This window comes from Canis lupus, chromosome 21 (genome assembly GCF_011100685.1).
Source record: "Canis lupus familiaris isolate Mischka breed German Shepherd chromosome 21, alternate assembly UU_Cfam_GSD_1.0, whole genome shotgun sequence".
NCBI classification, from domain to species: domain Eukaryota; kingdom Metazoa; phylum Chordata; class Mammalia; order Carnivora; family Canidae; genus Canis; species Canis lupus.
In genome coordinates, this window is record NC_049242.1 from 21,449,557 (window position 1) to 21,463,184 (window position 13,628).

The following is a 13,628-nucleotide window of genomic DNA, read 5'->3' on the forward strand; positions in this document are numbered from 1 at the left end:
CTCAAATTATAATTAGTATAGAAAGAGTGTTTTTAAGAGGGTCAGGATAATCAGAGTCATGTCCTCACTATTTCATTGAGTGATTTTTAGGTAAATTTCATACCCCTAGGGGTTTCAGGTTCCCAGCTATAAAGTAAAGGTTTAAAACTGTGGCTCCTATGTTTCTTTTCTGTGAACCAGGCTGCCTTAGTCAGTGAACCCTTGCTTATTACCTAGTGTTTGCCAGGTCTGTGCTGGGTGGGATTTGGAGACATAGAGATTAATCAGACTCAGTTTTGTCCCTTGACTGCTGCATAGAAGTATGTATAAACTGCTATTAAATTTTGGTGAAAAGATAGAAGTAGGGTGGCTTCTGTGAAGGTTTCATAGAGTAAGTGAATCAAACTGGGTCTGGAAGAATGAGTAGGAGTTTGATTGGCAGACAAGTTGGGACATTTTATGCAGAGAGAACAGTGTGGGCAAAGGCAGGGTCATGAAAGCATATTGAGCTGGAATGACTAAGTTTAAAGAACAGTAGAGCTGAAACTAGAAAGATGAGTGGAGGATAAGAACAGATATTTATTGGACATCTATTTTGTTCTGGGTGGCATGCTTAAGTCCTTCTATATATAATATGCTTTTAAATTCTCATAACTTTATAAAGTACAGTCTTATTTGTGCTTTACATGAGGAAACTGAGTGTCAGAAATTAAAGTAGCTTTCCCAACAGCCCAGAAACAGCCTCCAGTTTTCCTCCCTGCTACCTCAGCAGTTGCTTTCTTGTTGCTACACCAGAGCAAGTGGCTGGAGGCTACATAGCGGGAGTGCCTTTGACGTTTCAGAAGGACCTCCCTCAGCAAATTCAAGACTGCAGCATTCCAGGCTCCTGCCAAAGAAAACCTCTTGGCACAATTTAATTAAAGATCAGATTCTCATAACCAGGTGTCAAGGGCATGCAGTACTCCCCAGTTCTGGGTGGAGTGTTGGTCATGCCAGTCTCAGCTGCTTTGAGTTGTTGAACGACAAATGTAATTAATATATGGAGTAGGTTTTATTTTTTCTTCTTACTTTCCCTCCTTCATTTTAAATAATGGCCTGAGGGGTTATTACAGGTTATATATCCATTCCTATTGCTTTAGAGCGAATAGTGACATGTGGTGTAGTAGGAAAAGAAGTGGTCCTGTAGTCACACAGACTTTATTTCAGATATCTGTCTTTGCTGGCTCTGGGGGACTTGGCAGTGTCTCTGATATTTCGATTTTTCTGACTTGCTCACTGTTTTATCCCCAGCACAGCCTGGCAAACAGTAGGTGATGAATAAATATTTGCACGAATGAATGAGAAAAATGATACAAACCAAACAGATTTTCAAGTTTTCTGTAAATTCCAAAGTGTTTTCTAATGTTAATGGTTATTAAACTATCAATGCCAAATGATGGCTGAAATCCTGTTTGTAAAGATGTTTAGTCCAGGGGGTTCTCTGGGGAAACTGTTTTTTAGAATTTGAGCAACTCTGTTAGGCAGTTTAGAGGACTCTATAAAACTCCAAGTCCCATTGTGTGAGCTCAAGGCACCACAGAGCCTTCAGTGCAGACGGATGGCAGCTGGTTCCCTCCTCCAGGCAACACCTCTTTTCTCATTGTCGTCTTTCCACAGCCTTTTTAAATCAAGTGTCATCTTTTATTTTTAACATGGGACATTCATTGCATAGATCTAGAACTGCTTAGAAGGGACCATTTTTCTGACTAGTGCTGTATGTGTTATAGAACATAAAAGGCTTTCTGTGTCCTACTTTTTCATTTTTGTGTTGGATTCTACCACATGTAACCTCACATGTGTGCTATTCTAGTGGCCTGGCATCCATTTGCCATTATCATTCTCCATAAAAATAATCCATTTTTTATTGTCTGTTTTCTTTGGTTCCCGTATTATACAAATGCCTGGACCTATTTCAGACCGATTAAATCAGAGCTCAGCATTGGTATTTGCCCCCTACCCGCTAGCTTTGTATTAGAAGTTTCAAAAGGACAGCAAAGTTGAAAGAATTTTATAGTGAATACCTGTTTATCTACCACCTAGATTCTTCTACCATTAATATTCTCATATATTTGCTTTATCACAGCCACTGCAAATTATATATGGACATGCATGCATATTCTATCACATCCCTGTGTTCATCCATTAATCTTTCCTATTTTTAAAAATACATTTCAAAATAAGTTACATATTTTAGTATACTGCCCCCTAAGTACTTCAGCTGGTGTTTTAAAAAACTTATAGGGGGTTCTGATAGTCTGGAGTCAAAGACCACTAGTCTGACTTATTTATTCCTTAAGCCCCTGCTTTTAACATCATCTCTTCTATGAAGCCCCACTAATCACCTAAATTCAATATAGTCTTTCCTTTTTGTGTCTTCTGATATTTTACCATTTGTACTGCTCCACAGCAGTATTCAGTTGGCCTGGCATTGTGATTTTCTAGATCCTGTGTATCTTGCAATATTAGACTGTGAGAATCTCTAGAGTTAGATCAGATTCATCTAATTATCTCTTTGTCCCTGGTTTCTACCATGGCACCTTATATGTAAGTACTCATTAAAAATTTATTGATTTGAATTGTACTTAAATGAAGAACCTGTGATGATAGCAAAAGGTGTACAAAACTTCATAAGGCTGATTTGAAGACCAGGAATTTATCTTCTTTGGAACTTAGCTTCATGAAGACATTTAGTAAAAGTCCAGCCCAACATGTTTATATCATTCTATTTTTGCCATTGGCTAGATTTGACTTACCTAAATCAAGAGTAGCAAAATTCAGGTCAGAAAAGGTATAGACGGGATAGAATTACCCTAGGTATAGTTGGAAAATTCTTTGGCAGAGAGTCTGAAGACATGGGTTCCAATTGTACATTTAAATTGCTGTATGATCTTAGCAATTTCATTCTATGTTTTGGACCTCAGTATTCCTACCTGGAATATGAGAGGGTCAGATTAAATGACCTCTAAGGTTGCTTCTGGCTTTGATGTATGTGTGTGTCTTAAAGTCTTTATCTTGGCCCTTTTTATATTAGTGGCTGTGGCATCCAATGTAGTAAAGGAGAAAGAAGTAGCTGTTGTGTACACACTCCTTCCCTCGGCCCCTGTCCAGTTTCATTCAGTATGTAAAGTATCTTTCACATAGTGGCTACTTGAAAAGTATTTCTTTCCCTTCTTTCTGCCCTAAATTTATGCTTTTTACAGCAAAGAGGATATAAATCACTTCCCTTCCTTGATTGCCTCTTGACCAGTATCTGTCTAGTGACCATAGAGTGGGAAACAACAAATTGCAGCCTATAGGTGAAGGGACTTTTATTAGAGCCATAACTAGTAAACATCAGAACCAGGACCTAAATCCAGATCTCTTGGTTTTAAATCCAGTCATCTTTTTATTATATTGCCTTACCAATTGCCTTTTTGAAACTTCACAGTGATCCTGCATTTATTATAGAGCCATTCAGTTGATTCATAATTAATACTTCAGTATAATTAGTTGCTCATAAATTATTATGACCCCTGAGCCTCTGGGGCATTGGTAAAATGTGGTCAGTCTGTCTTTCCTTCTGTCTGTTATATCAGTTTGTTGTCCAGAATAGATAGAGGGGTGCCATCTAAACTATCATTCCAAACGTTGGCCTTCAGCCTAGCTGCAGCCTGTTAGAAGGCATTGGCTTATCATCCTCCCAAATCCTTGACCTGCACAGAGTGTTGGAAGATTTAAGATGTGTTTGGTTTCCTTATTTAAGAGTTGAGTATGTTTCTCCTTTCTCCTCTCAGGACTGATGTTTTGGACTTGTTTTTCTATAAATGAAGTTTTAAAATGGCATAGTTTTGGGACGCCTTGGTGGCTCAGTGGTTGAGTGCCTTTGTCTCAGGGCATGATCCCGGGGTCTGGGATCAAGTCCTGCATCGGGCTTCGTGCAGAGAACCTGCTTCTCCTTTTGTCTGTGTGTGTCTCTCATGAATAAATAAATAAAATCTTAAAATAAAATGGCATAGTTTTAAAAATGTGCCAATTATTGTGCTGAATGTAGATGGACAAAATGACCAGTGAGGGGATCTGTGGAGTATAGAAAGAGTAAAGACTTATGGGGAAACTACAGGAAAGGACTGATTGGAGGGCTACAGGTAAGCTGGAATGTAGTATAGAAACATCAAGTCCAAGTAAGATCAGAGGGAAGGATCTTTGGTACAAAACTGTTTCTGTGAGTATAGTTGAAGGTACTGACAGTGTTTAGCATTGAGAAAATAGATTTGGGGGTTTTGAAAGAGGATTTAAAGTATCTAAAGTTCAGTCTGGGGAAGAAGCAGTAGAATTTTCTGAAAAGCTGTGAGATATGATTCAAGACTAACAGGTAGTTTTTGTTTCTTTGTTCATTTATTTGTTTACTTGTTCTTTGTTCATTTGTTCAGCTTATCTTTATTGATTATTCTGTGCCAGACATGGTGTTGAGGATTGAGAAGTAAATAAGACTGAACTTTGTTCTTGAGGAGTTCTTAGTCTAGGGCTGGCAGAGGCATATGTATAAGGGGGAGGCAAATGTATAAGCAAATAATACAGTGCAGTGTGAGATAGATAGAATTTCATATAAGTGAGAACTCTTTAAATGAAGTGACCAAAGATAGAATAGGCTGACTTTTGAGACTGTAGACTTCTTAAAAATAGAACTTTTCAAGCATAGGCTGGATGACTTAGGCTGGAATGTGGTACAGAGGATTCAGTCATTGTATTCCAACAACAGATTTTAGGTTTTGATAATTTGGAATCATTTTGAAAGTGGAAGTCTGCCCCTGAGAATTCTCCCAAGCATGGTAAAAAAAAATTGAGAAATGAAGAAAAGCCTGTATCAGAAGGGGTGATGACGCAGTCTTTCTTGGCACAATCTTGGGCTGTGGTCCTGAAAGGCACCTACATTCAATGAAGCTGTGGGCTGAAGGACCTAAGAGGCAAGGAAGGGCCTGCTTAGACTCTCAGGTGGCTGTAGGGAGTATAATTTTGGAACCTGCAGTCCAGAGTAGCAAGGTACACTGGAGAACTTAGCCTGTGGAAATTCCCTTTGAGGGGGCAGAGGACCTGAATTGGGACTGAGAGGAAAAGCAAAGGCAAACCTGCAAAGTGAAACCAGAAAAAATGGATAAAAAGCACACCACTCAGAGAGTTAATATAGATTAACAAGATTCTTTTTGCTTACTTCATTTCTTTTGATCAAAAAGAGAAGTAAGGGGCAGCCCTGGTGGCTCAGTGGTTTAGCGTTGCCGTCAGCCCAGGGCCTGATTCTGGAGACCCGGGATTGAGTCCCACATCGGGCTCCCTGCATGGAGCCTGCTTCTCCCTCTGCCTGTGTCTCTGCCTCTCTCTCTCTCTCTCTCTCTCTTTCTCTTTCCCCCTCATGAGTAAATAATAAAATCTTAAAAAAAAAAAAAAAAGAAGGAGCAGCTGGTTTGTAAGAGGTAGGTTAGAACGAATGACACAAAAGGTGATTTGAATTTGGCTTGAAAGATGAGTAAGATTTTTTTTATCAGTCAGAGGAGGGAGAAAACTTTGACACGAGGCACTGGGGGGATTGGGCGGAGGGTGAGAGACTACTTAATAGGTCAGGAGAACAGATATTTCCAAGGTATAGTTTGAAGGTAGGCTGTGTCCTAGTTTGGTGGCTAAGTTAGTAAGGAACTTGAGCTTTTGTTCTGGGATGTCAGTGATGGATATTAAAGCAGAAGAGTACTGCGTTTTAGATCACTGATGGCATGTGGAGAAAGAATTGATGGAAAAAGTGGATACAAGGGTCATTTAGTTCTGCAATTATTAGAAAATGTAAAAAAGATTCATATATTTTATTCATGGCATTTAAGTAATTGACATCTAAAGCAGTGGCATTCAAATCTGGTTGGCACTGGGGTCACTAATTTTTAAAATTACAGAATTTTGGCCATAACCCAGTTACATTAAATCAAAATTTATGGAGGTCAAAACAGGGCATCTATATTTCTAAAAAGCTCTTGGTGATTATTATATTGGTTTATGTTTTTTTTTTTTAATTAGAAACTTTAGTCTCTAAAGCACTATTTTGTTTACTCCAAGGAGCTTATATTCTAAGTAGTCATGGCTAAAGATGTTTCCACTGTAACCTGGAAGAATAAGACTTTATTAATCCTGTATACATACATGCCTGCCAATTTGTCAAGGACGTTTACTTATTTAAAGTAATAACATCTATTTTCATTAAAATTATTGGTACCTTGTGATATGAATTTTTTCCTTTTTAAAAAGATTTTATTCCTTCTCTCTACTAGAAGCATTGGAGATTGCCAGTAAATTCAACACCGTATATGACAGGATGGTTACTGCATTGACCATCATGTATTTAGAACAAGGTCAAATATTAGAGGAAGAGGATACTGAGAAATGATATAGGCCAAGGGTTAGTGAACTTTTCCTGTATAGGACAAGATAAATATTTTAGGTTTGCAGACATATAGTCCCTGTTGCAGCTACTCAATTCTGTCATCGGAATGTGAAAGATGCCATGAACAATATGTAAATGAATGGCTGTGTTCCAATAAAACTATTAAAACTGTCAGCTTTACTGACTCTTGATATAGTGATACAGTCCATTCTAGAGAAGGAAAATGATTTTCCTAAGGCTACAAAATTAGAGGTTGGCAAAGGGTCACCATGTGGAATGCTGTTAAGCAGTTTTATTTAATGAATGAATAAATGGAACCCAAGTGGTTAAGGAATTTCTCTAAAGCTAGTCAGTGGCAGTGGGATTCAAACTTATTTAGCTAAGCCAAATTTCTCCCATTAAAATTACGTCATGGTGGTTTTCTGTGCTCTCCAGTGCCTCAGGTAGAGAATAACAAGACCCTTATGAATTTTCAGCAGTGCTTGACAACAAAGTAGGTATTAAATCTTTGAGTATTGTTGACTGAATAAGACAGCAATAGTTACAGTGTGCAGTGGAAGGGTTTGGGCTGGGCCTTTGAGGATGAGTTGTATAACTTGGATTCTTTACAATTTTTCACGTGTATCCTTTTGCACAAAAATAATAAGATTTATGTTCTCTCTGATTTCCAGTATTTGCTGGTGGTGGTGACAATGTCAAATAACGGCCTAGACATTCAAGACAAACCCCCAGCCCCTCCGATGAGAAATACCAGCACTATGATTGGAGCTGGCAGCAAAGATGCCGGAACCCTAAACCACGGTTCCAAACCTCTGCCTCCAAACCCAGAGGAGAAGAAAAAGAAGGACCGATTTTACCGATCCATCCTACCTGGAGATAAAAGTACAGTATTTCATTTCTTTCTCACCATTTGTATACTTAAAAGATTTTTTGTAGCTTAGATGAAAGATCTATCCTTTCCTTGACTTAATTTTCCTTTAATACCTTTATCCTCCTTAAATACTTCCCTTTCTTTCCTAAGGTCAAGTCAAATAGGAAATAGACTTATTTTTAGGAACAATTTCTGAGCAAAATTCTAAGAAAATAATTATGATGTTGCCAGAGTTTGGACAGTCTGAAGCCATATATTTACTTACTTTATAAATTATAAAGCTTTTTTGAACTCACAAAATATAAGAAATACTGAAATGTCTTTATTTGGAAATTTTTTTCTTCCAAACTAGTTTCATTTTTGGAATGTCTTCTTTCTGGATTCTTGATTGCCTCTTCTTTATTCATATGTCCTCATCTCACATCTAGATTTGGAGATGAAGTATCAGTAAGAAGGGCAGGTAATCACTGGGAAAAGGAAGCAGGACTAAGCATGAGTTTACTAAGAATAGGTCGTTCTGGGTGGGCTCATTTTCTTTTTTATTGATAAAACTTCTAGGAGGATAATCAGGATTTTAACAGTGTATCTGATCAAGTAGCTGAAATCTTATGGACATCATAGTGAAATAGAGGTTTGGGTGTCCACATTGATAGATGACTTTTGTTTGACTTCCTAAATTATATTTATATTTATATTTATATTTATATTTATTTATTCATGAGAGATACAGAGAAAGAGAGAGAGAGAGAGAGAGAGAGAGAGGCAGAGACACAGGCAGAGGGAGAAGCAGGCTCCATGCAGGGAGCCCAACGTGGGACTCGATCCTGGGTCTTCAGGATCACATCCTGAGCCAAAGACGGCGCTAAACCACTGAGCCACCCAGGCTGCCCAACTTCTTAAATATTTGTTTAAGTGGTTCTTGATATGAGGTGAAATTCTCAGTCATGCTTTCAGGGTCTTTTCTTGTGCTGTGTTGATGAAGTTGGTTTTCTGTTTATAAATAGTTACCATGAGCTTCTGATTTAGATGGATCTGGTTCAATCCTGGATTCATCACTCACCAGCTCTCTGACCTTAGGTATACCAATTAACTCCCTTGACTTTTAGTTTCCTGTCTCTAGGAAAGATTGGGGTTTTCATTTCTCTAAAATTGGGATAATATTTCACAAGGTTGTTGTATGAAAATTAAATGCAAATTTCCTAATTAAATACCTTCCACACAGAAGGTACTTGCATATTAGTACACTTTATTTCTTTATTGAAGCTGGGAGGAATAGCTAGTAGACTATATGATAAAATCAGAATTGGGATTTTGAAATAGTAGGCCAAATATAATAAGCACAATGGTGAATTGCAGAAACTATCTTATATTACAGAAAAATATGACTGCATAGTTATGGATCAGTAGAAGATGGTAGATGATAGTATCATGAACCAAATAAGGAACACAGGAAGAGAATAAGTCAGGAGGGTTGGTAGTTGGAAAACAGGAAAGATGGTGACTTTAAACACATTGTATTTGAGGTGAAAAGATAATTTTAGACACTGCATTTGAGAGGTCTTCACATAGAGATGTTTAATAGGCAGTGATATTACTTACAGGAAATGACTATTGAATAACTGAAATGAGAGTATTGAGAATTTTGATTATTTTGGGCTTGTATCTTTGTATGTTTACCATCTCCCCTATTCCACCTTCAGTGTGAGCTCTTTTGGGGTCTAGTCAGAAGAGATATGGGTAAGTTGCCTAGTTTTCATTTTTTGGCTAATTCTTTTTTTTTTTTTTTTTTGGCTAATTCATTTATATAGTAGCTGCCAACTTTCTAGATGTAGGGGCTATGATTAGGTGGTGTTACCCTGCCCTAGAATCTTCTCCCATGTAAAGCTACTTTGTTTATCCCTAAGTTTAGGTGTGTGCTTATTTTTAACATTGTGCTTTTATCAACCATAATTGTTGATCTATATATGTAGGTCTTTGCCCAAGTTTCTACATGTAGTAAAGAGGTCTTTTAAAATTAAAAAGTTGAGGGATCCCTGGGTGGCACAGCGGTTTAGCGCCTGCCTTTGGCCCAGGGCGTGATCCTGGAGACCCGGGATCGAATCCCACGTTGGGCTCCCGGTGCATGGAGCCTGCTTCTCCCTCTGCCTGTGTCTCTGCCTCTCTCTCTCTCTCTCTCTGTGTGTGTGACTATCATAAATAAAAAAAAATAAAAAGTTGAAAAAAAAAATAAAATTAAAAAGTTGGAATTGTTCTTGCAACTAACTAGGAAGGTAGTAAGATTCCTGCTTTGTAGACACCATCAAAATTAAAAACTTTGTGCTTCAAAGGACACCATCAAGAAAGTAAAAAGATAACCTACAGAATGGGAGAAAATTTTCTTAAATCCTTATCTGTTAAGGAACTTGTATCATAAATATATAAGTAGCTATTACAACTCAATAATAAAAAGACAACTCAATTAAAAAATGGGTAAAAGATTCAAATAGACATTCTCCAAAGAAGATATACAGATGGCTAATAAGCATGTGAAAAGATGCTCAAAATCATTAGTTGTCAGGGAACTGCAAATCAAAAGCATAGTGAGATGTCACTTCATACCCAGTAGGATGGCTGTAATAAAAAGATAGTAACAAATGTTGACAAGAATGTGGAGATTGCTGGGGGGATTGTAAAATGATATAACCACTTAGAAAAGCCTGGCAGTTTCTTGAAAAATTAAACACAGAGCTACCTTATGACCTAGAAATGGAAACATGTCCACAGTACTTGCACAGGAATGTTTATAGCAGCATTATTTGTAATAGCCAAAAAGTAGAAATTATCCAAATATCCATCAACTGGTGAATGGATAAATAAAATGTGGCATATCAATATAAAGAAATATTATTTGGTAGTAAAAAGAAATGATGTTCTGATCCATGCTACAACAAGAGTGAACCTTGAAAACATTGTGTTAGTGAAAGAAACCAGTCACAAAGGACCACATATTTTATATGATTCCATTTATATGAAGTATCCAGGCAAATCCATAGGCAAAAAGCAGATGAATGGTTACCCAGGGCTGTGGGGGGAGGTGGATAGGATTAGGAAATGTGGAGTTTCTTTTGGGGGTGATGAAAATGTTCTAAAATTGGTTGTGGGGATGGTTGCCCAGCTCTGTGAATATACAAAAAAAAAAAAAAAAAAAAAAAATCACTGAATTGTGCACTACATGGATGAATTGTATGGTATGTGTATTATATCTCAGTAAAACTCTTTTTATATATTTATAACTAAAAAAATTTTTTTAAAAGATTTTATTTATTTGTTCATGAGAAACGCACACAGAGAGAGGCAGAGACATAGGCAGAGGGAGAAGCAGATTCCTGCGGGGAGCCTGATGTGGGACCTGATTCCAGGACCCTGGGATCACACCCGAGAGCCAAAAGGCAGACATTCAACCACTGAGCTACCCAGGTGCCCCAGTAAAACTCTTGTTTTTTTTTTGTTTTTTTTTTTAAAAAAAAAAGATTCCTGTCCAAAACAGCAGATGGAAGCATAACCCGTAGACATCATTGAGAACTAAAGGAATGATCTTATGTACTGAATGGGAAGGTGGGGTTCTGAATATCTGAGTTGTAGTCTTAAGTTCTATCATAAATTGGCTGTCCGATTTGGGTCAGTTATTTCTCTGTAGACTAAAGTGCCTTCAACTAAAAAACTAGAGTCAAACCAGTAGACTCTAAGGTCTCTTATAGTTTTGAAATCCTGTATTAATAATACAAATGAGATTATGAAGATGAAGTCAGATTGGGTTGTATATGTAGGTGAAAGAAACTAGGCCATTGTGAAGTACTTTAGTGATAAAGCTGTAAACCCAGACATTTTTCTTGGACACTCTCACTGAGTGATCCTAGGCCAGATCTATTCTGAAAATAAATCACATAGCTCAAGATCAAAGCAGTTTCTCTGTGAATTCAAAGCATAGATGTAGAAAGCATAGAGTTTTAAGAAGTTCTTGTGAAATAATCTACTACCCTCTCTTTCATCCCTTATAGTTTTTCTATGCATGCCCTGAGCATGTGGGTGTCACCTTTTTGCTTTAAGATGTCTGTAATTAATGTATACATCAAAATGAAATAAGTGAAGTTTTTTTTACCCCTTTTGTTTGGAGCCTTTGTTCAGCTTAATTTTATGCTTTGTTGATACTATCTTTCAACCAATAAGCATTCATTGACCTTTGCTTTGTGCCTCACTTAGTCCTAGCACGATACAAAGCAGTGTTGGCAGTTTTTTGAAGTGGTATGCCCATACTAAAAGTATTTAGCCCAGAAATGGTCTAGATCTGGACTTAGAGACCCAAGATTGAGTCCCATCTCTGACGTTTATTCTGTGATCTTTTCCTCTTACCAATTTGTTTTAACCTCAGTATACTCCTCTGTAAAGTAGGAAGAATTGTAATTCCTGTCACTTCTATCATTAGTAGATTTTTGCCATTTGACATAGTGGATATAAAACCATTTTCTAAACTGTAAAACACTATAAATATGAGGGTTTTTTTGTTTTGTTTTATTTTTTAACTCACTTCTTGTTTTAATCTGATGCCCACAAGTCATTTTCAGTTCAGGAGGCTGAGGTTTAGAGAAAATTAAATTGCTTGAGATCGCACAACTGGAAAGTGGCAGGGATGAGTGTGGAACTAAGTCTTCCTAAAGTATCTGTTACAGTATAACCTACTGTCTCTGTTAGTTGTTCTCAACATAGATTACACATCTGACTCACTCATGGTGCTCTTAAAAAATAACAGATGCCTAGGTCCTACCCAGACTTTTGGAGCCAAAATTACCAAGGGAGCACTTTTAGGTCTCTAAAGAGATTTGGGAAACGAGAAAGAAGAGTCTTTGTGGCCTGCAGTAGTGGTTGAGATTTGAGCTGGCAATGGCTAGAATGTCTGTGGGCATTACCTAATGCTGACCTCCAGCACAGCTTCAGTGTGTGCCTGAGGGAATGCATAAATAATTGGAAGAAGCTGTAGTTGAAGGCTTGTAATATGTGGCTCTGGGTTACAGAATTCTATGTGGGAAAGCCTGGTACCTGTGGTTAGGATCTGGAGCCTTTGGTTTATTCTAATAAGTCCTGCAGCATTTAGTTTGGAATCTTCTTCTGGCTGAATTTTCACAACCAAAGTGGAATTCTCCAGGCTTGGGAAGAGTTTAGCAAAGTTAATTTTAAAACTGGACTACGTCAGTGTTTTTTCTTTCCCAAGTTTGGAGTGTTTTACTGCCTTGAGCTCAGATTAGCTCAGATGAACCAATGAGAAGTGCTTCTTAAAAATAAGTCTTTTAAAAAAATAAGTAAGCCAACGATTTGTGCTGAAACCTGGATGGCTGTACTACACCATAGGATTTGGCAATGTCAGCCTCATTTCCCATGCTATCAGAAAGCCAGATGGACTAGGCTGAAGATAGGGTTAAAGTTAGGATGGGTGAGGTTGTAGGCTTCTTTTTCCACTTTGTTTCTTCAAGCTTGTGATCTCTAGTTACGTGACATCAGAATGATTCTTTCTTCTCAGCCACAGTTTCTCTGTCTTAGTAGTTAGGAAGTCTTACTCTGAAACTTCCTTATGTTAATGATAACTCATGTTTGTAAAGCTCTTTAGCTTATAAAACATGTACATTTTCCTTACTTTAGTTGATCTTCAAATTAGTAATAACAATAATAAAGAATACTAGTAGTAATAACAAATAGTAATTATATAATAATAACCATAAAATAGTAACAACAATAACCCAGTTACTATTTATTGAATGTCTATTAACTACCACACAGAATATTAGGAACTTTGATGTTTGTGAAATATACCAGCCTTTCAGGTAGATACATATTTCACTTAGTAGACTGTAAACTGAGGTTCACAGTGATTAAGTAACTTTCTCAAGGTCATCTAGTTAGGGAATGGCTGAGTTGGGACTGAAGCTCTGATTCCACTGTACAATACTAATACTTAGGCTTAACCAATCAACAACTTGCCCAAGGTTACCAGCTGCATAGTTGTAGTGCATGGAGTCTGAATTTGAATCATTGTCTCTTGACTTCTGGTCTGTGTCCTTTCATTCTTCTAAGACCTCAGACACCATATAGTGTTTGAGGGCTCCCATCCAAGACATAGACTGATACATTTCATGGAACTGATATGGTTATTTCTTTTAACCTACTTTAAAACCAATTTGCATTTAATGACATCAGTCACTGGCATATTCACATAGTTTGCAATATGGGGAAGGCGCAATACATACAAAAGAAGCCATGTTGGAGTTCAAGCCCTTGAAGTTATCACCATTGCCCATCCCTGACTTTGTA

General features: G+C 37.5%; 1 protein-coding gene across 3 annotated transcripts in view; it reads left to right on the plus strand.

The window, feature by feature from the left end:
• PAK1 (p21 (RAC1) activated kinase 1) overlaps nucleotides 1-13,628 on the plus strand; it is a 144,826-nt gene that overhangs the window by 68,878 nt on the left and 62,320 nt on the right. For all 3 annotated transcript variants that reach the window (XM_038568521.1, XM_038568520.1, XM_038568519.1), the window contains exon 2: nucleotides 7,090-7,300. In XM_038568521.1, the coding sequence (XP_038424449.1) occupies nucleotides 7,111-7,300 (190 nt within the window). In that variant the 5' untranslated portion in view covers nucleotides 7,090-7,110. The remainder of the gene's footprint in view (nucleotides 1-7,089; nucleotides 7,301-13,628) is intronic.